The sequence below is a fragment of the Lepidochelys olivacea genome (assembly GCF_965140295.1).
Source record: "Lepidochelys olivacea isolate rLepOli2 genome assembly, chromosome: 26".
NCBI classification, from domain to species: domain Eukaryota; kingdom Metazoa; phylum Chordata; order Testudines; family Cheloniidae; genus Lepidochelys; species Lepidochelys olivacea.
In genome coordinates, this window is record NC_140436.1 from 15,804,560 (window position 1) to 15,829,862 (window position 25,303).

The 25,303-nt window shown below is 49.0% G+C and overlaps 1 protein-coding gene across 1 annotated transcript; it reads left to right on the forward strand.

Moving 5' to 3' along the window:
- The first annotated feature begins 4,733 nt into the window (after window positions 1-4,733).
- SLC20A1 (solute carrier family 20 member 1) lies at window positions 4,734-25,303 on the forward strand. The gene is made up of 11 exons (XM_084614973.1): window positions 4,734-4,832; window positions 8,572-9,179; window positions 9,316-9,456; window positions 9,624-9,709; window positions 14,513-14,609; window positions 16,756-16,875; window positions 20,211-20,465; window positions 20,694-21,255; window positions 21,532-21,717; window positions 22,826-22,910; window positions 24,684-25,303. The coding sequence occupies exons 2-11, from the start codon at window positions 8,822-8,824 to the stop codon at window positions 24,843-24,845; spliced, it is 2,052 nt and encodes a 683-aa protein (XP_084471099.1). The 5' UTR covers window positions 4,734-4,832; window positions 8,572-8,821; the 3' UTR covers window positions 24,846-25,303.

The window sequence follows — 25,303 nt, forward strand, 5'->3', positions numbered from 1 at the left end:
ACTTGCCAGGAGAGGGAAGGGGGGGGCGGCAGCTGGGCGTCATGTCGGCCTCCAGATTGACCACAGGACCTTGCCTGCCAAAGCCACTGTCTGGCAGGCCACAAGGGTGGGAAACCAGGATCTCGCCCCCGCTCACTGGCCGAGCAGCCATCTGACCTCACTGCTCCAGCCCACACTCCGTGAGTCAGGGCCTGGCTCTGGGCCCTGCTCTGTAAGGGGGGCTGAAGTGGGGTCGGTCACACCCCCCGGCCTCCCACAGCTGGGGCTGTGCTGGCCCAGGCTCCGTGGCCTGCTCTGCTCCTCCGAGCTGCTGGGAGGGTGGGCAGTGCCGAGCAGCCCCTCCTCCACATCACCAGGCAGCGCTCTCTGTGACCCTTGCACGGGGTCCTGTGGTGGTGGATGGGGCAGGGCTGTCCTCAGTCCTCTTAGCTGAGGCTGATTTGAGGGAGCAAGACCCCCAACAGCCTGCAGGTAGGAGTGGCTTTAAAACTTACCAGGACCAGAGCTGCTGAGACAGAGGGAAAAGGGCCTGTCCTCTGCCCCCAGGGTATGGCAAATCCCTGGCAAGCTTCATTTCAACCCACCAGATGGAAAAGGAGCTGGGAAAGGCTCTGTAAACACTGCTCCCTTTGAAAACACAAGCTGTAATTCTCCTGTCCACCATGATTCACAGAGCTGGGTCTGACTGAAGCACCAAATCCTCCACACAAAACGGGGATTGCCTCTTTAAAACAAGGCTGATGGTACTACTGAAAAGGAGGCACAGCCCTGTGTGTGTCATATAGGCAGAGTGGGTGTTGGCGCCAAGCCAAGCTAAAACTGACGAATGGTTTAATTATAAATATCTGGCTACATGTTATTTGCAACCTGCGCCCTGCAAAGCCCTGACCCCTCTGGGGTGATCGCTAAATATTGTAATTAACACAGATTGGCCTCTTCCACAAAACACCCTTGAAATAAGCCAACCTGGAGACAGCATAAACGGGAAGTGGGGAGAAAATCCACTCCCTGGGCAGGTTCTGGCACCGCAGGTCAGCCTGTCTTGAGCTTTACAAACATATTAAAGATAATTAGACACAAAAGTGGCGTCTATAAACAAGCCCATGGTCTGGAAAGACTTTCCCCCTCAGCAAGGAACTTGATCCATTCAGAAAAAGGCCCCCTGGTTGTCAGTGCAGAGGAGAACACAGAGCTCTGGGAAATGGAGATTGCAAAGAGCTCATTTGCCATCCAAACCATCTTTCAGCATGGGAGGTGGTCAGAGCAGGCTTTTGACTTTATCTTTGTGCCTTATCAAAGCTATAAAACAGCTAATATTGCAACATAACCGGCAGAGCCCAGCAGCTGGGCCACTGATTGCCACAAATTCGGCTTTTCAGGGGGGCAGTTTTGGGGGTGTTTGGTTGGGGAGGTCAGGACAAAGGCTAACCACTTGCAATGTACGTTCTTGTCAGACATTAACAGATGGTCTCTGTGTCACCCAGAGGACGAAGCAGCAATGAAAGTAACCAAACTTATGAAATGAAAGTAATGAAAGTAACTTATTAGTCAAGCAGCAGGATCTTATTATAATAGGTGGAGGGTTATACAAAGGAGTTTGAGGTTCACCTCCCAGAGTATAATGCCAGCCACCTCTTAAACCTGTCTATATGGTATTTCAGTACAATTCAAACTGATATTGTGACAGGGGTTACATCAATCTGATGGCAGCGGTACCACTGGGACAGCAGGAGACAAGGCGTAAAGCAGCCATTGCAGAACATTGCTCACACTGAGTTCTCCAGTTCATTCTGCCTGGCGGCTCTGTCTACGGAGAAGGGATGCCACAGTGTTAAGGAATATGCCCTTTTTTGCATCAACTGATCCTCTCTACAGGTGTCGTGAGCCCTATAGACAGGATCCAGTTACAGGATCAGGGCCAGAAACCTTAGCTGCCCTCTCTTTTACTAGTCACAACGTGGAGGCTCAGGAGTAGAAGGAGAATTCAGTGCGCTGACTGATGCAGCAGATTGAAAGGAATTGCAAACCGGCTTGCAAATTAAGCACATCCAGGAAGGACGGTCCAGTGGTTGGGGCACTAGCCTATGACTTGGATTCAATTCCATGCTCCGCCACAGACTTCCTGTGTGACCACAGGCGAGTCACTTAGCTATCTGTGCTGCAGTTCCCCATCTGTACAATGGGGACAAGAGTCCTGCCCCACAGGGGTGTGTGAGAACATATACATGAAAGATTGTGAAGTGCTGTGAGATACTGATGCTATAGAAGAGCAGGACATTATTATTATTTCCCACTAATGTTTGTCCAAATGCTTCATTCCCTCTTTGGGATCACTTTTTGGGATGATTCTAGCCAAGAAACGTCTTGGAAACTGTGAATTTTTAACTATTTCTGGATATTTGCAACGAGCCAGTTTCCAATGTGTAATCACAAGCTTTTGCATCAGTAAATGGTTCCTAAGAGTGATGCTCAACCAATCAGGAAAGAGAAACAAAGCACCCGTCCAACAAAAACAGCTTGGCCGTCGTCTGCAGAATGGCCTTGGGAACCAGCTCACCAATGAGCAGCAGCCCAAAGATCGCTCATAGAAATGATACAGCAAATCATCGGTTCGCACTAGCTCCTAGTGAGGGGCCATCGTAGATGAGAATTCCATTGTTCTGGGTGCTGTACAAACATGGCACAAAAAGAGAGGCCCTGCCCCAAGGATCTTACAATCTAAGGCCCTGATCCTGCAGATGCCTAGAGGACTACTCACTCATGGGAAAATGAAGCACATGCAGGATCAGGGCCGAATAGGACAATGGATACAAAAAAGAGGCACAAGGTCTGACTGAAAAGCAGTCGTCACAGAGAAGGGCGGGGGCCCTGACCAGGAGCAGATTGTGCACAGGATGCCTATGTAGTAAGGAATAACGGCTAGAAAGTCGTGAACTAATCACAGACAGAAATTCATCAATTATTCATTAACCACTAGCGGGCCACGCCGGTCAAGAAGCACACTGGGCCAACGTGTCAGCACCTGTATCTCTTTGCATCAAAGAGCTGCCTGGAGCCTGTCATTCCCAGAATGCACTACTCCATCCTGCGCTCTAAAGCAGTGGTTCTCAACCTTTTTGGGCTCAGGACCCATCCGTAAATGTTTATGCCAGTCACAATCCAGTAAATAGCTGAGGGGTGGAGGCCCAGGGGCGGTTTTGGTTGGATCCTGCCCCTCGGCGAGGGTCGGGTCCTGCTGGCGCTCACCTCACAGTGACGGCTCCTGTGCTGTGAGGGTGGCTGGGTTTAGCTCTCCACTCCAAGCTGTGCAGCCTCTAGGGTTGCAGCGCTGCTCAGCCCCACCCCCCTGACTGCACCAAATTTGTGTGAGTGGAGCTGTGACCTGGCTCGTGGGGTTGCAGGGCCACTCACTCAAATTTGGGCTACCTGGGCTCCCATCATCATGACAGCTGGGCCAAATGTGCGTGGCGCTGGGGCCCCAGAGGTTGCAGTGCCTGGAGGAGATGGGCAGGCCCAGCCTGCCCTTTGGAACAGGAGTGCAGGAGATGCCACATGACCCTTTGAAACGTTCTGGCGACCCAATTTTGGGTCCCGACACACGGGTGGAGAAACCCTGCTCTAAAGCACCACCTTGTTCTGTAGACTGCTTGAATCAAGATGCAGCACCACCGGCAACCTATGTTGCTGCACCCGCGTTTGGATCAGGACCAGGTGTCTGGAGTGCTTAGCGTTGTGGGCTGCACGGGGGCCCCATCCCATTGTCAAGGGGAGCTTTGGTGTTGTTGTAAGAGCATCACAGTGAGACCTGTCCTGCTCTATGATCCTGTGCATGGCTCTGCCTGATCTGTGTTAGAGCCACCCATGGAAGCTCATAGCCCGGCCCTCTGCCGCCCATGGCTGGGGGGCTGTGCATCATGTTTTGGGCACCCCACAGTGCACAGGCAGGGCCCAGGGCTGGCTCCAGGCACGAGCTTTCCAAGCAGATGCTTGGGGCGGCATCCAGAATGGGGCGGTCGTCCACGTCCCGCAACGGTAATTCGGCAGCTCTGCTGCTCTTGCGGGCACGGCAGCAATTCCGTGGTGACTGCTTGGGGCAGCAAAATTGGTAGAGCCATGGGGCTCATGGCACAAAGGGCAGTGCCAAGCCGCAGACTGCCCTGTTCCTGTTTCTGGCTGGCAGAGGGCGTGGTGTCCTTTGAGTCAGCTGATGGTGTTGACTGGGAATGCAAGTCATGATCCCCCTAAAACCAGAACAAACAAGCACAGGGACCAGATGGGAGCTCAGGATCAGCCTCAGTCCCTCCTAGCAGGGCGGGAGAACAAGCATCCCATGGGGAATGAGTGAGAGCAATAAACCGAGGGGCCTGTCCCAGCTCCCGGGGGGCGGGCAGGGAGGGAGGGAGGAAGGAAACCCAGGAGTTGGGTGCCCTGGTGGGGCTGGGAGCAGACGCTGCAGTGGGGCAGGCTCAGCCTGCGCGTGGGAGGCAGCGTGGGTAGCGCCCCCCGTTCCCGATCGGCCGGGCAGAGCAGGGCCTTGCGCCCCTCGTTAGGGTCCGGAGTGAACAGCCCGCGCGGCCCGGGATCGACTGGAACGGGACCACGCCCACCAGCGGGAGGCGTGGCCGCGACCCGGGGGTGGCCAATGGCCGCGCGGCAGCGAGGAAGGGGGCCGCGCTCCGCCTGCGTCAGGCGCCGCATGCGTGCTCGAGCGGGTGGGCGGGTCCGGCGGGTCACGTGGACCGGCTCAGGCTATAAAGTGGTGGCCGGCGCCGGCGTCCGGTTGCGTGCGCTGGGGGCTGGTCGGGGCGGCCTGGGAGCGGACCGACACCGCGGTGAGGGCCGGGCCGGCTCGGCTGTGGCGCTGGCGGGGGCGGAGGAGCGGGCTCTGCGCGCCGCGCCCCCTCCCCCACGTGCGCCCGGCGGCCCCGGGCCCGCCTGAGGCGCGGCGCGCGCGGGAGCAGCCGTTTCCGGGCGCGCGGGAAGGGCCGGCGGGCGCGCGGGAAGGGCCGGCGGGCGCGCGGGAAGCGGCTGCGCGGGGTCTGGGCGCGCGGTGGGTGCCGGGCTCTGCCCAGCCCGCGGGGCTGGCGGGACGCGGCCGGGCGGAGACGAGCTCTGGGCGAGCGGGCGCTGTGGCGGCGCCTGGGAGCCGGGCCCGCTCGGCTCGTCGCTTGGCGGGAGAGCTCCGGGCTCGGGGCCGCGTGTGGCTGCCCGCCCCGGGTGCCTGGGGCTCACGGCGAAGTTTGAATTCGGCGGGGGGCGGGCTCGCTCGGCAGGGCTCCTTCCCCGGCCTGACTGCGGTGCAAAATGGAGGGTGACCGCGAGTTTGCTCGGGTTTTACACTGAGGTGCTGAGACAGGGCTCTGGTAGCTCTTCATCGTCTGTCGGTAGTTTGAGGCCCCCCTGTGCCCCTCCGGGGCGTACCTTGGCATAGCCAATTGACCTAAAAACAAGGGTCTCCTTCCCTTGAGGTCCTGACACCCGGGCCGGGTCGACTCTGTGACACTGGACTGGTGCAAGGCCACCGCCCTGAGTAAAGCTGTTCGGTCAGGTCAAGCCCCTGTGTAGACAGCGCTGGTCAGTGGGTTCGCCCCTCAACCTAGCTGCTGCCCCTCGGGGAGTTAGGGTTCTGGGTCCAGCCCAGGTAACCGGCATCTCAGTGTAGGTAGTGTCTTCACTGAAGTGCTGCTGCATTTTAAGTGTAGACAAACCCAAAGATGGCTAACTTCGTGTGAAAACACTCCCTTTTTTGCTGTGAAGACTTAGCCTTAATGGGTGCCGAAAACAGTGAGGGGCTGAGTGTCCACAGAGCCTGATTTCCAGGTGCATGGTGACTATTTGGTGCCTCAAGTGATCAGGCTCACTTAGATGCCTCAATGTGGACTTTGTAATGCCCTCAGGGGGCTGATAGTGGGCACAGTTCCTCTTGAGAGGTTATGTCTTCCAATCTGAGTGCCCGCTTGGTCCCCCACTTGTTCACTTGAGGTACTGCAGCCACATAGAAAACCCAATCTTCTGCCTCCATGCAGTGGAAGTTGTTCCCCAGAGCGTGCTTTTAGGCTTGTCTTTTCAGGCACATTGTTCTGCCTTTCCTTCCTCCAGTCTGGTAATGTTTCAGGGAGTTTAAGTGGGCCTGTTGCTCAGACGAAAGTTGTTACTGCTTCCATTCCAACTCGTGGTCAAGGTATCTGCAGCCCTTCCTACTTTGCAGCAAAGCTGGTAATGGTGTGTGAGGAGATCTGGGGCTGGTTGTATTGGAAAACCTGATGTTAGATTGGCTGGATATTCATCTCCTGCCCCTTCTCAGTGTTGTGGTGAAGCATGGCTACAACACAGCTAGGGTAGAAGGGGAAATAACTGAGGTGTAGGACCTTCTGGCAACATATGTGGTGGGATCCTTCCTCCCCAAATGCTCTTGGGGAAGGGCAAGCATCTTAATGAACAGTGTCTTTCCTGCTCTGATTCTTGGTGGGTAGGGAGAGGGTTTGCTCCCTCTTCTGATGGCCCTTTTCAGGGACAGCCAGAGACAGGGCTGTCACCGTAGGGACAGGCAGCAAACACACCAAGAGAGTGAGTAATCTCTGCAGCAGCAATAGCCAGGCTAAGCACAAAAGACTGCCGCTTAGGACACAAGGTACTATGGGGAATTCAGCTGAGCTGCCAATGTGTCTTACTCAAGTCATTGTTCAGGTACAGGATTTGCAGACTGCCTGGGGCTTTCCCTTATCTTGGTGATTGTCCACACTAGGTAGAGGTGCTGTTAGCTATCCCATTTTAACATGTTAAAATCCTTGTGTAGATGGGATAAGTTGCAGTTTTAACATGTTAGCTGGCCAGGGTGAGCTGTGGTGTTAATTGTCTTGCTGCAGGGCTTCAAAGGGAAGCCACTTCCACTCCTGCTCCACTGCAGCTTGTATCTGGAGCATAGCAACAGCCCACTTAATTTGCTGGCAGGCAGAGCTAGCGATCTTGGGGTTTTGTTACACCCAACATTATAGTATCTGAACACCTGCCATTTAATAGCAGTACTGAAGTCCCTTAAGGGCTTCATGGAGTCTGGCACTTCTCTCTTTTTGAGGCCAAAACTGCTTGGGTAGAGGTCGTGTTTTGGCTGGGTTTTAAGGGTTGAAAGGGCTCTGTGCTGAGGCTTTGTGGAAAGAGCTGAAATTGGTAGACTTGGTGCCTGATGTGCCTACCTTCCAGGAGATAATGTTTTCCTCCTGGCCTGCCTTTTGCATTTTTGGCTGCACTTCTTTTCCCACCTTCTTACATATGCACACCCTATCTGTGGCTCCATAAAGTTGTGGGACCTCCTCATCAGTCGCCTCCTAGTGATGCCCAAAGTGGCAATATATAACACCAGAGAGAAGATGTTGGCTGAGTGGGTTCTCTGTGACTGTGGAGCCTATTTCCAGTCCCCTCTCTGCTCACATATCCAGGCAGAGTTCCTCTGGGCAGTGTTTGCTGTCTCCCTTGACACCTTTGAGGATCAGTGGGTGTTGTCTGGGGTTCTCTGCTTGGTGTCCCCTTCAGGTTCCCTACTTTTGACCCTCAGCCTGTCCTTGTTTGTTCTGTTGTCCCTCATAATCACTTAAGTCCCCGGGCCCAGTGGATCCTCCCCATAGGCTGGGGGAGTGTCCTTTAGTTCCTTCCTGGAACCCAGCAAGAGCAGCTAATGTTTGTAGCCTGTTCAGGAAACACTTGGCCTGGAGTGTGCCTTTCAGGCTGGTAGGGAATGGTGGCTAAGTTTGACCTAATAGATTTAAGGTAGGGTCCTGTTACTACAGCCTGCTTGCTTTTAGGGCCCTGTTCCACATGGCAGCATGTCCAGAGCCCATATCTCTCCCCAAGTTAAAATAATTGATCTGGTACGTGCTGTGGCTCTCTTGCCATCTTATTTACCATGTTGCACAACTAGACTTCACTGAAGTGCTCTCTAAAATCACTGGCCTAAATCCTCTTCTCAATAGGCTGGAGAGCAGCTGATGGTCATATGGCTCCATTACAAATCCTGATGGCATTGTCAATGTGGTGGTACTCTTCTAGGCATACCAGCAGGGGGAGCTGGCATTCAGCTTGGATGGTGGGAGGGTAGAAATCACAAGGGATCTTGTGTCCCCCATCTGCATTGTGGAACATAAGCGGAAGGCCAGGAATATTGCACTAATGGAGCAGCAGATAGTCACTTAGGGCATGGCTACACTTGAAACTTCAAAGTGCTCCCGTGGGAGCTTCTGGTACTCCACCTGATGAGGGGATTAGCTTAGAGCGCAGCTCCCAGTGCAGGGGTACTGTTTACACTGGCGCTTTTAGCGCTGTAACTTGCTGCGCTCAGGGGGGTGTTTTTTCACACCCCTGAGTGAGAAAGTTGCAGTGCTGTAAAGTGCCAGTGTAGCCATAGCCTAAGTTTCCTAATGGGTAACCAGTGTGGCTTCTAGCTGCTAAACAGATGTAAGCTTATAAGCTTGACCTTGCTTTAACTCTTTGGGGGAAGTCTCACTATGCTGTAGCCTTGTGCTCACTTAGCCAGCATCCATGGACCATGGGGACTCAGTTCTGCCTCTCTCATTTCAGGATGAAGAACTTGTGTTCTCTATTTTCTGCACCATGGAATTTTATTCAGCTCTTCTAATTCTCCAGAGCCACAGGAACTTTAGAAAAGAGATTCCCATACACACCGTATAGCAGTAACTCGCTGGTTCCAAACATATCTTAGTTTAGTTTATTTAATTTTGTAACATTATTTATTATTTCATACCTCGTATTTTGTTTACGTATCAAAGTTGCAAATTCCTGTTGATTTTAAACCACTAAAATTAATAACATGGAATCCACAATTGAATCAACAACGTCTCTGGATCTGCTAACCAGTACAATAGGAAGTAAGGCATCCGGTCCCATGGTAGCTTTCCTCTGGATGCTGATATTGGGCTTCATCATTGCCTTTGTCTTGGCATTTTCTGTGGGTGCCAATGATGTGGCAAACTCGTTCGGAACCGCAGTGGGGTCAGGTGTGGTGACTCTCCGGCAAGCATGTATCCTGGCATCTATCTTTGAAACCGTGGGCTCTGTTCTGCTGGGTGCTAAAGTGAGTGAGACCATCCGGAAGGGGTTGGTTGATGTGGAGATGTACAACTCTACACAAGAGCTACTCATGGCTGGCTCAATCAGCGCTATGTTTGGTGAGTAATGTTGTAGTTGCAGCAGCAAAGTGATTAAATACACATGGATAAGTTATTTTGTTGGAGTGTCTTGTGTCCCCAAATCTGCCATGTATTTCAGTGGTGACTAATCACTCAGACAACTTTGTTGCTTTAGGGTCAGCTGTGTGGCAGCTAGCAGCTTCATTCTTGAGACTTCCCATTTCTGGTACCCATTGTATTGTTGGAGCAACAATTGGCTTTTCGCTGGTGGCCAAAGGACAGAAAGGCGTCCAGTGGTCAGAGCTGCTTAAAATTGGTAAGTAAAATACAACCACTAGCTTTTTCAGATGCCAAAGTGTGGCATTTATAAACCTATGGCCTTGTCCCCAACATTGGATTAGTATGAAAAGTATATCTGGGTTTTACTGCCCAGAGCCACCTTGTAGGAGCCAGGATATTTATTGCCTCTATCTTCTGTCCTAGTGTTGTCCTGGTTCATCTCCCCCCTGCTTTCTGGCATCATGTCTGCTATCCTGTTCTTCCTCGTCCGTATGTTCATTCTTCGTAAGGTAAGGGGGCCAGAGCTCCACAATGCTCATTTGCTGTGCAGAAACTGTTTTGCAACTGAAATGAGCAGATAATAGGAGTAACCACTTCCGGTCAGGACTGTCTTAAATGCTTATTACTGAGTAATTCATGATCTTTAATGTTTTGATCCCCGCATCTCCTGAACTAGCATCCTAGCTGCTGGGCTGCCCTTCCTCATAATTACTGGGTCCCTACTTGCCACAGGCTGATATGAACTTTTTTTGCAGGGAAGGGAGCGTAGAGATCCAGTGCAATGTTCTGAGCAGCCCTGTCCCCAGCAGTGGGCATGGAAGAGGTTGCTGGGATAGTAACCTGGCAAGTGTCTCCAGGCCTTGTTTGAGTGCTCCATCTTTCATATCTGACTCTGGCTAGCAGTTATCTCAACACTCTGGAGGCTTGACGACAGGAGTCGTCTTGCCCTCCCATCCAAAGCTGCTTGTTCAGGGATTAATATTCCACACTTATCTCATGTTCAGCCAGATGGGGAACAGAAGAAGGCATAGCTTCCCCAGCTGCAGCAGCATGAAACTGATAAGACACTGGCTACTTGTGCTGCTATCCAGTGCCTTGTGGCAGGGGTGGCCAGCCTGAGAAGGAGCCAGAGTTTACCAATGTACATTGCCACAGAGCCACAGTAATACATCATCAGCTCCCCTTCCACCCTGCTCCCAGTGCCTCCTGCCCACTGCCAGGGGACAGCCCTGCAGATCAGTCTCCTTTTCTCTCCCCACACCTCCTGATCAGCTGTTTTGTGGTGTGCTGGGGGGGAAGAGGGAGGAGTGAGGGCATGGCAGGCTCAGAGGGGGTGGGGAAGGGGTGGAGTTGGAGCCGGGCCTGTGGCAGAGCCAGAAATTGAGCAATGAGCATCCCCTGGCACATTGGGGCTGGAGCTACAGACACCAACTTTCCAGAGTTGGCACCTATACAAGGAGCTGCATATTAACTTCTGAAGAGCTGCATGTGGCTCCGGAGCCACAGGTTGGCCACCCCTGCCTTGTGGGCTGCAAAAAAAGACTAGTGTCATTTTGGCTTCGTGTTGCAGCTTATTACCTAGTAGCAGAGTTAATTCTGGCTGCAAACTGGAAAGCATCACTGCAACTAGAGGGCTAGAGACTTCTCTTTAATAAAACATAAATTCTGTAGACACTGGCTTATGCACCTAGAGGCTTGGCTACACTTACATTTTATAGCGCTCTAACTTGCTGGCTCAGGGGTGTGAGAAATCACCCCCTGAGTGCAGCAAGTCAGAGCGCTTTAAAGTGCTAGTGTAAACAGCTCAGAGTGCTGGGAGCTGTGCTCAGAGCTAATCCCCTCATGAAGGTGGATTACCAGGAGCTCTCTCCCAGTGCTGGCATGAGACCACACTCACACTTCAAAGCACTCCCTTGACACCGCTTTGAAGTCTCCAGTGTAGCCATGTCCTGAGTTCCAAGGGAAGGCTAGCTGAGTAGACCAAATAAGTTTTGAAATGCCTTATCCTCAATCATTTCATGTTAATACCATAGTGTCTACCTCTCGCTTAGACTATCCAAGTCCTGTCTCCCCCCCCAAAAAAAGCTTATGCTATGCAGTGTTGTAGCTGTTAGGATTGGTGGTAAAGAGAAGTGTGTGGAAGTGCCAGTTAGAATCATAGAATATCAGGGTTGGAAGGGACCTCAGGAGGTCATCTAGTCCAACCCCCTGCTCAAAAGCAGGACCCATCCCCATTAAATCATCCCAGCCAGGGCTTTGTCAAGCCTGACCTTCAAAACTTCTAAGGAAGGAGATTCCACCACCTCCCTAGGCAACGCATTCCAGTGTTTCACCACCCTCCTAGTGTGAAAGTTTTTCCTAATATCCAACCTAAACCTCCCCCACTGCAACTTGAGACCATTACTCCTTGTCCTGTCCTCTTCCACCACTGAGAATAGTCTAGAACCATCCTCTCTGGAACCACCTCTCAGGTAGTTGAAAGCAGCTATCAAATCCCCCCTCATATTCTCTTCCGCAGACTAAACAATCCCAGTTCCCTCAGCCTCTCCTCATAAGTCATGTGTTCCAGACCTCTAATCATTTTTGTTGCCCTTCGCTGGACTCTCTCCAATTTATCCACATCCTTCTTGTCGTGTGGGGCCCAAAACTGGACACAGTACTCCAGATGAGGCCTCACCAATGTCAAATAGAGGGGGATGATCATGTCCCTCAATCTGCTTTCTATGCCCCTACTTATACATCCCAAAATGCCATTGGCCTTCTTGGCAACAAGGGCACACTGCTGACTCAAATCCAACTTCTCGTCCACCGTAACTCCTAGGTCCTTTTCTGCGGAACTGCTGCCAAGCCATTCGGTCCCTAGTCTGTAGCGGTGCATGGGATTCTTCCGTCCTAAGTGCAGGCCTCTGCACTTGTCCTTGTTGAACCTCATCAGATTTCTTTTGGCCCAATCCTCCAATTTGTCTAGGTCTCTCTGTATCCTATCTCTCCCCTCCAGCGTATCTACCACTCCTCCCAGTCTAGTATCAGCAAATTTGCTGAGTGCAATCCACACCATCCTCCAGATCATTTATGAAGATACTGAACAAAACTGACCCCAGGACTGACCCCTGGGGCACTCCACTTGACACCGGCTGCCAACTAGACATGGAGCCATTGATCACTACCCGTTGAGCCTGACAATCTAGCCAACTTTCTACCCACCTTATAGTGCAGTTAGAGCTAGTTATAACTTGAATGACCTGCCTAGCATTAAAATGCCTGGGAGAACTCTGCCCTTGTGATGGAAACTCTGCTTCTATGCATGACTGAACTGGCAGGTTGTCTTCACAGGGAAATTTAGGGCTTGTCTAAACTGGCACTTTACAGCACTGCAACTTTGTCACTCGGGTGTGAAAAAACACTCCCCTGAGCACTGCAAGTTTCACATCTGTAAAGTGCCAGTATAAACAGTGCACCAGCACTGGGAGCTATTGCTGTTGTGGAGGTGGTTTTCTAGAGCACTGGGAGAGCTCTCTCCCAGTATTACAGTGTGGCTTGTGTAGTCTCAGCAAAGTTTGCAGCAGTGCTTTAACACTGCCAGTGAAGACATGCCCTTAGCAGCAGAACTGACTGATATCGATCTCTGCCATAGCGCCCCATGTACTTGAATGTGTCCACATGGGCAGTTATATGGAATAACTACAGCAATTTAGTTTTGCTAATTTTCTTGACGTAAGCAAGCTCTCCTGGATCTGGAGCTCGTGTCTACTCAGCCAGACAAATGCTTTCTGTTGTGAGGCTCCTTGGTTTGGAACTCTTTACAAATACTGTTTTAGTAAGTGGAACAAAAGTAGCAGTTGGAAATGGGAGAATGAAACTAAACTTGTTTGAATGATTTAACACAAGCCACTCTCTATACTCCTGCTGTTCAGCATGCTGAGTAGATCCGTAATCTAAACATGAATTAACACTAAGCATGCTGGTAGCGTACAGACTAAACTGCTGGTCAAACAGATGCTGTAATTATATATAGTCTAGTGTCCAGGACTCGTGTGTAAACAGTTTACAAATATAAAACATAAAATTAGCTCTGGGGTTACCAAGTATATTTTGAGGATGTTAGAGTAGCTTAAAATGTAACTTCAGATCTCAAATCTAACTCCTGTGGTTTCTGCTTTGAAAAATGCAGTAATTTTGTTGGTTCCCCCTATCCTTCCATGTTCGTTTTTACAACCTGACAGTTAACTTAGCACAGCTGTCAGATTAATATTTTATAACTGGCCTTTCAAAGTTGTACTCACTACTGAACACTTGTTCAGATGCTTTTGTAATAGGACAGAGCAAACATGCTTTTCAATACATTAAATTTCACTGAACATTGAGCATCAGAACACTAGAATTTGGCTCCTGGTCAGCAGTCTCAAACAATTCCACTGCCTAGATGAGGTGTTGCTTTTAATACATAGGAATGCATTTGTGAATAATCCCTCTGAATCAGTTAAATGACTTTAACAATTGGCCTGACTCACCTGGGGAAATGGGCTTTTTTCCAAAAGAAAATTGCTTTAGTGAATTGAAGCAAAGACTTTTAGAAAGTGCTGTTCGTTAAAACTGTCAGTCTTAGTCTTGTTCTGATGGGTAGACTATTGAATCCCTGAGAAGGCAAAATTCAGAGCCTTACAGAGAGGAAACAAAAGTCTTGGGACATGGCTACTTTGTCTAAAACTTAAAAGTAAAATACTCTTAAGTGAAGAGTTCTCAAGCATCAGGTTCAATCCACTCTTTCTGTGGGATGGGCTGTTCAAAAGGCTACATTGCTGTTTTGGGGAGTGTGCATTTCTGCTTTGAAACAGCAATGGCATGGACAGTTGGGGGAGGCACATTTCTGTCTTCAATATCAGAAGTCTTTTTACTTGTAAGCAGAGCACTAACTGGCAACCCTAAAAACCCACTGGATATGCAGGGTTCATAACTCATGATGTATGAGTTCTAAGGGTTCTTCAGACCCAATTCTCTCCTTGCTGACTCCTATACATCCCCACTGACAGTTTTCACAACTGTAATGGATTAGTCTGTAATTGGCATTTAGCAAACAATTCTGTTTGATGCACAAGAGACTCCATCCCCCTCTTCTGGAGCTGCCTCTGCTGGGCTAGTAGGAGGGAAGTAATAAACTTAAGTCTGTGAAGTGCACAGAACAGATCTTTGTAAGAAGTTAGCATTTTTAGACACTCTTCCATGTAGAAGTGTACTTTAAGTGTCTGCTTTGCTGTTGTGTTTAGAATCTGGGATCTGGATTTGTATAGTATCAAAACTAATCTGTTTTACAGGCAGATCCAGTTCCCAATGGGTTGCGAGCTTTGCCAGTCTTCTATGCCTGTACAATTGGGATCAACCTCTTTTCCATCATGTACAGTGGTGCACCTTGTAAGTACATGTCAAAATACTTCAGTGCTACTTTTAGAATTCTTTACAAAAACCTCCATTAAATGCATGATTTACCCCTTTTTGCTTTACAGGGCTGAAATCTCCTAGAAGGCTGCTGGCCTGTGCTGGCTACAGAAGGCTGCAGGCTAGCGTGTGCTGAGTTCTAACCTAGATAGTTACCCAACCAAAGAGGCCTGCTCAAATCTAAATTACTACAGAGCTTTCTCCTTAATCTTCACAGGAATGGCCGATAACATGACTTCCCCTTTCCTCTCTCCTACTTATGCTAGAGCTCAGGAACCCAGCTGCTGAAGAGTCTCCTTAAGCTTTTTCTATTCTCCAGTAAGGCTAGTCAGCACTGGAGTCTTGTATTGGATTTGCTCAGTTTGGCCTTTCCAGCATGAGAGCTTGCTTGCTTTTCATCCCCAAGAATATATTAACTGCCCTGATACTTCCTGACCAAGAAGAACTGGCATGTCCTAGCCAGCACAAGTACTCCGAAGAGGAACTCATGCTACAGAGTTGAAATCTTTTGGGAGCTCCAGATCAAAATGTTTCTTTATGTTGCGGGCAGGGGAACGCAACTGATGGATGGAACCAGGCAGCTGCTATCATAATCCAAAGTAGTTTGGCACAGAAGGGCCTGGAGACCTGCAGAGTTACAAGGCAAGCTGTAGAAAATATCAGTCACAGCTAACTTAACAGTCAATTTCAAAACTCTGGATACTGAGCTACCTTATTCAGGGCCTGCTACCCTGGACTGTGATGGCAGCTTCAGCTGGGGCTTTCTTCTGTGATGTCTTAAACAGGTCATTAAGGAACTAGAGCTAGGTAGAGGCTGACAGTGGCAGGTATTCAGTCATACTGGACAGTTCAGGCTATTTCACTACTAAATACTGAAATAGATTTAGTGTGTCACTATGAAGTAATGACTCCAGCTTTCCCTTCATACATTGGTTCATTCAAATGCACTTTATGGTCCTGAAATTCTAATACATGTTGCAGGACTAATAGAGTTCAGCCAAAGTGTTCTTTATGCCTGTGAATATGGCATTGTCCTGTGAGGTAGGAATTGTAACCAGTTAAAGCATAAACATTGCACCATGTGATTCAGTTTACAAGTTTGCACTTTACTAGCCAGATTCATGTTGAATTTACAATCTGTGGACAAGTTTCAGTTAAACTTTGTTCCACTTTAGTTGGGGGGGTTTGCCAGACTATTGTAAGCTGCTATTAGTGTTGCATGTTAACTAAGCCATACAAAATAGGTGTGTGATATTGTGCACTTGACCTATGCAGTTCCTTTGTCTTCTATGTACTGGGAGTGTTCTTGGCTGCAGCAGAAACTGCAGAAGCATTTTTGATGGCCATTTAGCAAATATTTGATACCTTAGCTTAGTTATGGGAAGAATAAAAATCTAGCCACTCATTTGTAAATGCTTGTGTAACTAGGTCATTAACACCTTAAAGCCTCTCCTGTTTCAAAAGATGTAGATTTGGTTCTAATTTAAAAATAAGTGTTCTGGAGTGAGATGCAGAAGCCATTGTTGCACCATGTGGCTGGAAAAGTCCTATCCCATCACAAACCTAAAATGCCATGTTACTGTAAATCTGTTGGAGATCTCAAGTGGGTACAGCTCTTCTCCCCTGGCTCTGAGCAGACTGGCATGCCAGGGGAGTAGCGCTGTCTGCTGCAGCTGCAGGCTTGCTTTTTTTTCTTTGACATTGCAGCAAGTCAGGACATAAGCCTCTGTGTACTATGTTGACAACTAAACTGAGGGGAGGATGGAGAATGTCTAGTCAGTTGCTAGAATGTACAATGCTCTCAGTAATCCAGTTTTCCCTGGGGAGGGGAAGAGGTCAGAGTCTCTGAACATGTGAAAGATTAGATGGGGAGAGTGTAACCTGGTGGGGGCTCCCATGTGGGTTAAGCACTCATTTTTGTGTGGTTAGTATTCTACTCAGATTTGGTGCTAACATAGCAAAGCTGGTGCAGGGCACTGCAGACTCCTGGGAGGCAGCAGTGAATGTCGTGTGCCAAGCACCCCTTGATCCAGTTATGAACAGATCTCCTGTGAAGAAGGTGGTCCTACATTGAAGGGGCTCTTGCCCTTGGGTTTTCAAGATTCATTGTTTTATTTCCTAGTGCTTGGCTTTGACAAACTTCCTATTTGGGGTATCCTTCTAACTTCAGCGGGGAGTGCTGTTGTCTGTGCTCTCGTCGTCTGGTTCTTTGTGTGTCCAAGAATGAAGAAGAAAATAGAACGTAAGTAAAGCTTTAGAATGACATAAAATCGCATGCTCTCCTTAATGAGTTACTTAAATATCCTGTTTTGGTTCATCTTGCGGGGAGGGGAAGAAGTGTCTTACAAATCTCACCCCCAGTGAGCAATCTGACCTTGCTGATGCAGATTAGTTTTAAGTAGGTGATCTCATAAAATCCCTGCCCTGTAGCAAAGAATACCTGTTGAAAGGCACTCAAATAGCATTCTGCAGCTTTACTTTCCTAATGTTCTGTGGGGCTCATAGAGTTGAGCACTGTTTCACCTATAAATTACTCGTGAGACTTGGGAGAGGCATCCTAAGCAGTAGGTAAGAGAAAATAGCTATTCACAAGTACGATTGTCAGGTTTGCATAAGTGGTACATGACTAACAGCTTGGTAGATACTTTCTGGTTGCCTTTGAAATTTGTCTAGATAGCTCATCCTTCCAACTGTTAAAGGAGCTTCATACTCTTGACAAGAAAAGGAGTACTTGTGGCACCTTAGAGACTAACCCATTTATTAGAGCATAAGCTTTCGTGAGCTACAGCTCACTTCCTCAGATGCATATCGTGGAAACTGCAGCAGGCATATCGTGGAGCCTGCTGCAGTTTCCACGATATGCATCCGATGAAGTGAGCTGTAGCTCACGAAAGCTCATGCTCTAATAAATTGGTTAGTCTCTAAGGTGCCACAGGTCCTCCTGTTCTTTTTGCGAATACAGACTAACACGGCTGCTACTCTGATACTCTTGACAGTAATTCAAATTTTCCCTATCACTAGTGTGACTTGGCAAATCTGTTTGCAGCTGTTGGTTTCAGCATAGCCTATTCCTAAACATCCCCAGTGACACACACACTGCCGTAGTGTGAGCAGCCCAACATAGCACTGCATCAGAACTAAACTACAGAGGTTTCATGCTATTAAGTCTGGCTGATCAGGTCAGATACTAAAAAGTTCTGACCAAGTGCTTGTAGTAAGCTAATGAGCTCTGAAATCCTGTCTCTGCTTTAATATAGTACAGATTGGGAAGCTTTTAATTGACCGCTAGTGTTCTTGCTCTGAAGATTTCAAGCATTTGTTAGCTTTGCCCTCCCTCCTGTAAGGTAGAAGTTTTTTCCATTTTATGGCCTGGGGAAACAGGCAGATGTTAGCCAATTTTCAGACCTGGCATCTGGTTAGGCAAGCGGTGGGCAAACTTTTTCTTTTTGTGTGTGTGGCCTGAGGGCCACATCAGGGTTGCAAAATGGTAGGGAAGGCTGTGCCTCTGCAAACAGCCTGGGACTCCCCACCCCCTAACCGCCCCCAGGACCCCAATCCCTATCCAGCCCCACCCTCCCCTGACAGGCCCCCAGGACCCCCTGTCCCATCCAATCCCCCCATTCCTTGTCCCCTGACCCCTCCCACCCCCTTACCATGCTGCTCAGAGCAGCAGAACAGGCTTATTGGAAAGCCTGGGAGGCAGGCACAAGCTGTGCTGCCCATGTGACTGTGGGGGAGGGGCCGGGGCTAGCCTCTCTGGCCGGGAGCTATGGAGCCAGGCAGGACAGTCCTGTGGGCCTGGTTAGGCTCTTTAAATAACAGGCCATGCTTTTTCAGAGAACTGAGAACCCACAGCTCCTTTGAGACTCCTTGGAGAGCTATGTTCAGATCCTCTGGAAAATGCAACTTGTATTTAGGTGCTTGCTTAGGCAGCCAAAAGTGAATTTAGGCCTAGGTCATGCACTCAGGGGCAGGATCACTCCAGAATCCCAGTTCTACCCTAACTAGTAGTGTTTCTTTCATGTTGGAAAGCTAAAGTCCCACCATCAAGGCTCTAGATTAGAGCTGAGTGAACAATAAATCTTTTGGTTTGGGGGGCCAAACAGAACCTTTTTTATGGGGTTTTGTTTGGCCCAGATAAATTGTCTTGGTTTTTGGTTGTTTAGGTGATTTCACTTCGGTTTTCATAGCAAAATTTCAAAACAAATCACCATTTTGAAAGTCAAAACATTTAGAATTATGACATGAAACACTTTGTTTTGCAATGGCCAAAATGAGCCATTTCAACTTGAGAGAAGGTGGATGAGGTAATCTTATTGCAGTGTTTCTCAACCTTTTTGATACCAGTGACCAGCTTGCTGCCTTCCTAAAACTATCAGGGAGATTTCAGGGACCAGCATTGGTCCACAGATGGGTTGCTGAGAAGCACTGTTTTATTGGACCAACTTCTGTTGGTGAGAGACCAGGTTTCAAGCTTACACAGAGCTGAGACAAGCTCTGTGTAAGTTTGAAACCTTCCTTTCACCAACAGAAGTTGGTCCAATAAAAAATACCTCACCCACCTTGTCTCTAATATCTTAGACCAACACAGCTACAACACTAACTTTCCCCATTACTTTTTTCTTGTTTGCTGAATTTTTTTGCCTGCCTCTACTCTAGATGTTAAAGTTGTATAAACTTTAAAGTCAAGTTTGGTGCATTTTTCCAAACTCCTTGTAGTGAAACCCTAGTGTTGTCATGGCTCATCACCATGTGAAAAGGTACCTTCCTGCCCAGCGCAGTCTCTGTATTGTCACATGCTTTGACGCTGCGAAAGGCACAGATGAGTCACCTGTATACCCCTGTGGCTCTTGCATCACAAGGTGCAAATTGCAGCACTTCACTAATGATACCCTGGTGAGGATTTGCTGCTTAACACTGCTCCCAAGAAGAGTGGCTCTGTCACTATATTTTAAAAATCTTCACTTGTAATCAAAATAAGCTTTCTTGCACCATTGTAATGTGGTACATGTCTTGGCCATATCATGGGCCAGCTCTCAACCATGTAACTTCCCTGTGCTGCTGCTTGTGCAATACTGGGAATGTAGCTTCAGCTTTTCCTAACACTAAACTGGAAGCAAAGAATTGGCACCATCTGTCCAGTCAGTTAGTTCCTGGTGGCCCACCACTATTTTCAGTGTAGACTGAAGAACCAGTCAGTGGTTGTAACAAATGCAGAACCCTGCTATGCCATTAGTCACTCTGCCAGTTCTAACAGCACCTATGCTGGGTGCCAAGAGGGGGTTTGAAATTGCAAAAGAGCACAGTTCAGACTAGCGAGTTTTGTGTCTGGGGATCTGGATGTCCCATGCACAGCATGTTGTGTAACACATATAAGCATATGAGTAGTTACTTGGTTACTAACTTGAGCTGTAAACTGAAATCCAGCATGCATAAATCTGGGTTCTGACAGATGCCAGCATTGCTCAGTTCTCAGTGGATGCAGAGTAGGCTGGTATCAGGTGCTAAAGGGCTGAATGGGCTTTAAATGGTGGTAGCCTTTGGGAAAGGGAACTAAGTCATTAATTCTTTCCACAGGAGAGATCAAGTGTAGTCCTTCTGAGAGCCCCTTGATGGAGAAAAAGAACAGCCAGAAGGAAGATCAAGATGAGTCTAAACTGCCACTGGGCAATGGTGTGGGTGACAAGAGCCCTATCACTGATGCATCTGCCATGCACCACAGGGCAGCTGTGGAGGAGAGAACAGTCTCCTTCAATCTGGGAGATGTGGAGGAAGCTCCAGAGCAGGAGAGGCTCCCTAGTGTTGACCTGAAGGAAACAAACATTGATAGTGGTGAGTTGGGGTTAGCAGCCTGCCCTGCCTGCCAGATGGCCCTGGCAAGTCCAGATGAAGTGGGAGACCCTTAAGCATGCCATGTGGAGGCATATTCCACCAGCAAATAGATCAGGGCAGAGTGGCACAAGCATGAGGTCTGTAGTGCTTTTGGTTGGGCTCCTGTCTGAGGCATGTTTCTCACACCTGGCCATGTCGATGTGGGTTAAACTCCACTTCTGTTTGCAGGAGCTGTGCAGTTACCCAGTGGCAACCTTGTTCAGTTCAACCAAGCTGTCAGCAATCAGATCAGTTACAGTGGCCACTACCAGTACCACACTGTGCACAAGGATTCGGGCCTGTACAAAGAGCTGCTGCACAAGCTTCACCTGGCCAAAGTGGGTGATTGCATGGGGGACTCTGGTGACAAGCCCCTGAGACGCAACAACAGCTACACCTCATACACTATGGCCATTTGTGGCATGCCACTGGATTCATTCCGTCCCAAAGAGGGCGAGCCCAAGGGGGAGGAGATGGAGAAGCTGACCTGGCCTGGAGCAGACACCAAGAAGAGGATCCGTATGGACAGCTACACTAGCTACTGCAATGCTGTGGCAGATACCCACCCGGCGGCTGATGTGGATATGGATGTAGGCAAGGTGGAGATGGGCAGTGGTGACAGGAAGTGCAGCACTGGCTCGCTGGAGGAGTGGCATGATCAGGATAGACCAGAAGTGTCCCTGCTCTTCCAGTTCCTGCAGATTCTCACCGCCTGCTTTGGTTCCTTTGCTCATGGTGGCAATGATGTCAGGTCAGTAGACTTAATCTATGTGACAGGTTTTAGCTGGTTACTCTAAGTACAAATGTTCATGCAATATATTCACCTGCTTCTCTGGAGCATGTATGCCTAGCATGCTGGTATGAAAACAGGCTCTTGTGAGCAAGTATTTGCCAGCACTAACCTGGTCATCCAGAAAATGTAGCAAGTTATGGTTTATAACAAGATTAGGGTTCATCACTTCTCAAGCCAGCAGCATGGAAAGATTCCTTAATTGTCTGAGTGGAATGCATCTTTGTTTCCTTCCAGCAATGCCATTGGCCCTCTGGTGGCTCTGTACCTAGTCTATCAGACAGGTGATGTGGCTTCCAAAGTGGCAACTCCCATCTGGCTGCTGCTGTATGGAGGTGCTGGGATCTGCATTGGCCTGTGGGTCTGGGGGAGAAGAGTCATTCAGACCATGGGGAAGGATCTGACACCCATCACACCATCTAGGTAAGATGCTTCATGGGGGACACAGGAGGATGCTTATGGTGTTTCTGCACTCACCATTGTGTACATAACAGTATTACTCAGAGGCTGGGTGAGCATGTAATTATACAATGCAGAGTCTGCGGCCTACTGAAGTGTTCATGAATTCTTTCCAACTTGTTTGCTCACATTCCAAACTTCTTAGTGCTCTAAGGTACAATAGCTTTGATATTCAAGATGTCTTTCTGAAGGTAACGCACCACAACTGCACAAATATCACCCCTCATTGTTGTTTCCATTAGTATGGTTCCAATATGTACATTTGAACAGTTGGCCATGGCCACTGCATGGGATCAGGTGCTTGTACTAAACACACACCGCTCTCTCTGTCAAGTCAGAAGAGCTGGACCTTCCACTGTGCCTTATAGCTCCACCCTCTGGAGGGGGGGGGTGGGGAAATGGACTGCAAAGATCATCCACTGAATTCCCTGCCACCATCTCCAGTTGGCTGTCCCAAAAGGGACTGATCTCTGATATCCAGGTCCTAGATCATATCAGGGCTTTACAGATCAGTTCCTCAAGGCATTTGCTTTGAATGCAAATAACTACTGAGCTCAGGGAGTGGCAGTGTGAAATCTGCTCAGTTTCCATTGTGTAAAGGGTGGTGCCATTGAGTTATGGATGATTGGCTTTTTTCTAAACTTCCCCCAGAGATGTATGTATCCACTAGAAATGGAAGGAAAAATGAAGCTCTGATTAGAGCAGAGCCCAGAGCTGGAGCCTAGAGCAGCTCCAGAGCAGTGGAGCTGCAGGTTTTTGCCTGGAGCCGGAGTGGAGCCGGAGCACAGCTCCAAAGCCCTGGATTAAAGGTCTCTAGCCTTGATTATGGCCTCCAGCTAGGAGCTGTCAAGAGGCCCCAGATGCACTCTCCATATAAAGCAGAAGAGTACAAAATCAAATGCCTTAACAAACTGGTTAATGAGGGAGACCTGGAACCATGCATAGAACAGGGGCTGTAAGACAAAGTTCTGTACTTGCCATTTGCACAGGCTGTCTGCTGAGCAGGAATCCCTTGCTGACATTGTGTGGCTCATACCAGCCTGTGATAGTTACTATCTTTCTGTATACACAGTGGCTTCAGCATTGAACTGGCATCTGCACTGACTGTGGTGATTGCATCAAATGTTGGTCTTCCCATCAGTACAACGCACTGCAAAGTAAGTGAAATGCTTGCCAGTATGTTAAATGGCTCCTGTGGTGACCTCCGAGTTCTTCAAGAAATGTCTCAAGAGGTGGAGTTAGTGGTGTAGGGCATGGGACCAGAAGTGATGGTCTGGTGTACTGTGTGAGAATCCAGTTGTCTCAAAGTACTAATTCTTTTTTCCCTCTTCACTACTAACCAGATCTGAGATTGAGTTCTAGTAGAATAGCTTCCAGAATACACCAAGCATTGGTCTTGAGTTTGACAGGTCTATAATTTGCATGCAGATCTATCCATTTGTGGATAATGAACATAGAGTAAACATAGAAGTGGTGGAGGGAGAAGCTAAAGAGAATGGGCATTGAGGAAAAGTACTTAGGAACTCTACTGTGGTAGAACAAAAAACTCAAACAGACCCATTATGAAGCTGCCAAGCTCCCTGGGCCACTCACGTCATGGGAAGCTTCATTCCTGTAAGACTTGCACTTGTGCATCAAAGATGCCTGTAATCTCATTGTGAAATTCTTCTCTGCTGGTCCCTTGCAGCCTGGCCCCATGCTGTTCTGGCTGTGCACTACAGTTCCAGCAGGGAGATTGCCCTCCAAAACATGAACAAGGCACTTGGCCCACATTTCAACATGACTCAGGTTTTCTTTGGGCAGTTCTCATTGGATTCAGGCTTGTCTTGTATCTGAACCTATTCAGTGCTGCTCTCCTTAGTAAGGCCATATTTATATTGCAGGGGTGGCCAACCTGAGTGAGAGAAGGAGCCAGAATTTACTACTATACATTCCCAAAGAGCCACAGTAATAAGTCAGCAGCCCCATTAGCTCCCACCCTGCTCCTAGTGCCTCCTTCTCCCTCCCCACACCTCCAGATCAGCTGTTTCATGGGGTGAAGGAGGCTCTGGGGGCTGGGAGGAGGAGCGAGGGCACAGCAGGCTCAGGGGAGGGCATGGGAAGGGATGAAATGGGGGCAGAGCCAGGGGTGGAGCAGTGAGCACCCCCTGGCACACTGGAAAGTTGGTGCCTGTAGCTCCAGCCCCAGTCGGTTCCTAGATAAGGAGCCACAGGTTGGCCACCCTGCCATATTGGAAACTGAGTTTGCCTGCAGAGGGGCAACATGTTGGGATGCTGACAGGTTGGGAAGGGTATCTAAAGACCTAAAAGTGACCCTGAAGTCTAGAAAACTTGCCTTATAGTGAGCAAGCTCAATCTCAATTTAGAGAAGGTTGAGGTGAAGTTTGAGAGCTAGGGGCATGCTTCTAGCAGACAAAGGCAGAATAAGATCAGTATCTGGAAGCTGAAGGTAGTCCTATCTTACTCCCTGGGGTTCCTACCTAACCCTAGAGTGCCTTGGTGCAGGGTGGGTGGGAGGAGGCTGGGCCCCCATTACCCAGCTGCCATAGGAACTGCACAGCTTTGGAGAACTCATCCCTGTGGCTTCACTGGGAATCAGCGTGGCAGCTGTGCAGCACAGGGGTCCTGGCCCCATTGCAGAGACTTCAGGCCTGGTGCATGTGCACACAGGCAGGTAGGGGTGGAACTGCATGCATGAGCTGCCACCCTAGGCAGCTGGGATTTGGGTGGGGTGCACAAGCTGCTTCCCTGTATCTGCTGCTCAGTCTCTAAAAATTGCAGTGTCTTTCTAAAAGATACTCTAGCTGACCAGAAGCTGTTGGGGCTTGATGCTGGAAGCACTAGGTGGTGGTCTCTGGCCTGCTGTGCAGGAGATGAGACCATAGTGGTCTCCTAGTCCTTAAATCAGTCCCTTGGTGTATCTTCCATAGGTGGGCTCCGTGGTCTCAGTGGGCTGGCTCCGTTCCAGGAAGGCTGTGGACTGGCGTCTCTTCCGTAACATCTTCCTGGCATGGTTTGTCACCGTCCCGATTTCTGGCCTCATCAGTGCAGCTATCATGGCACTGTTCAAGTATGCCATCCTGGGAGTGTGAGACCAGCTTGGGTGAAATCAATCATATCTTGCTGCTCTGAGCAACTGGAACAGTGCTAGGGTGACTTGCCTGGGGAGGAGATGGGAATATTGCATTTATGCTGTAACTGCTTTCATGCTGAATGACTCATCTCTAAATTAGCTGCAAAATAACCAGTGCCCCTGACTGATCTCATTAATTCACAGCCTGAACAGGAAATGGACCTTACTGTACATATTTCTGTATTTTCTTTTGTATCAAGCTTACCTTCAATTATGTTTGTCACTGAAGTAGCATCCTATTTTAAATTTTGTTTTTCCTTGGCACTAAATCTTAGAACTGGCAGGCACAGTAAAGTCTGTGATGAGCTTGGAGGGGTGACTGTTCCACTGCCATGTTTGCTCTAGGGTAGCAGTAATGGGCACTATACCCAGAGGCCCCACTTATTTTTTTTTAAATAAACTTTTAAACTAAACATA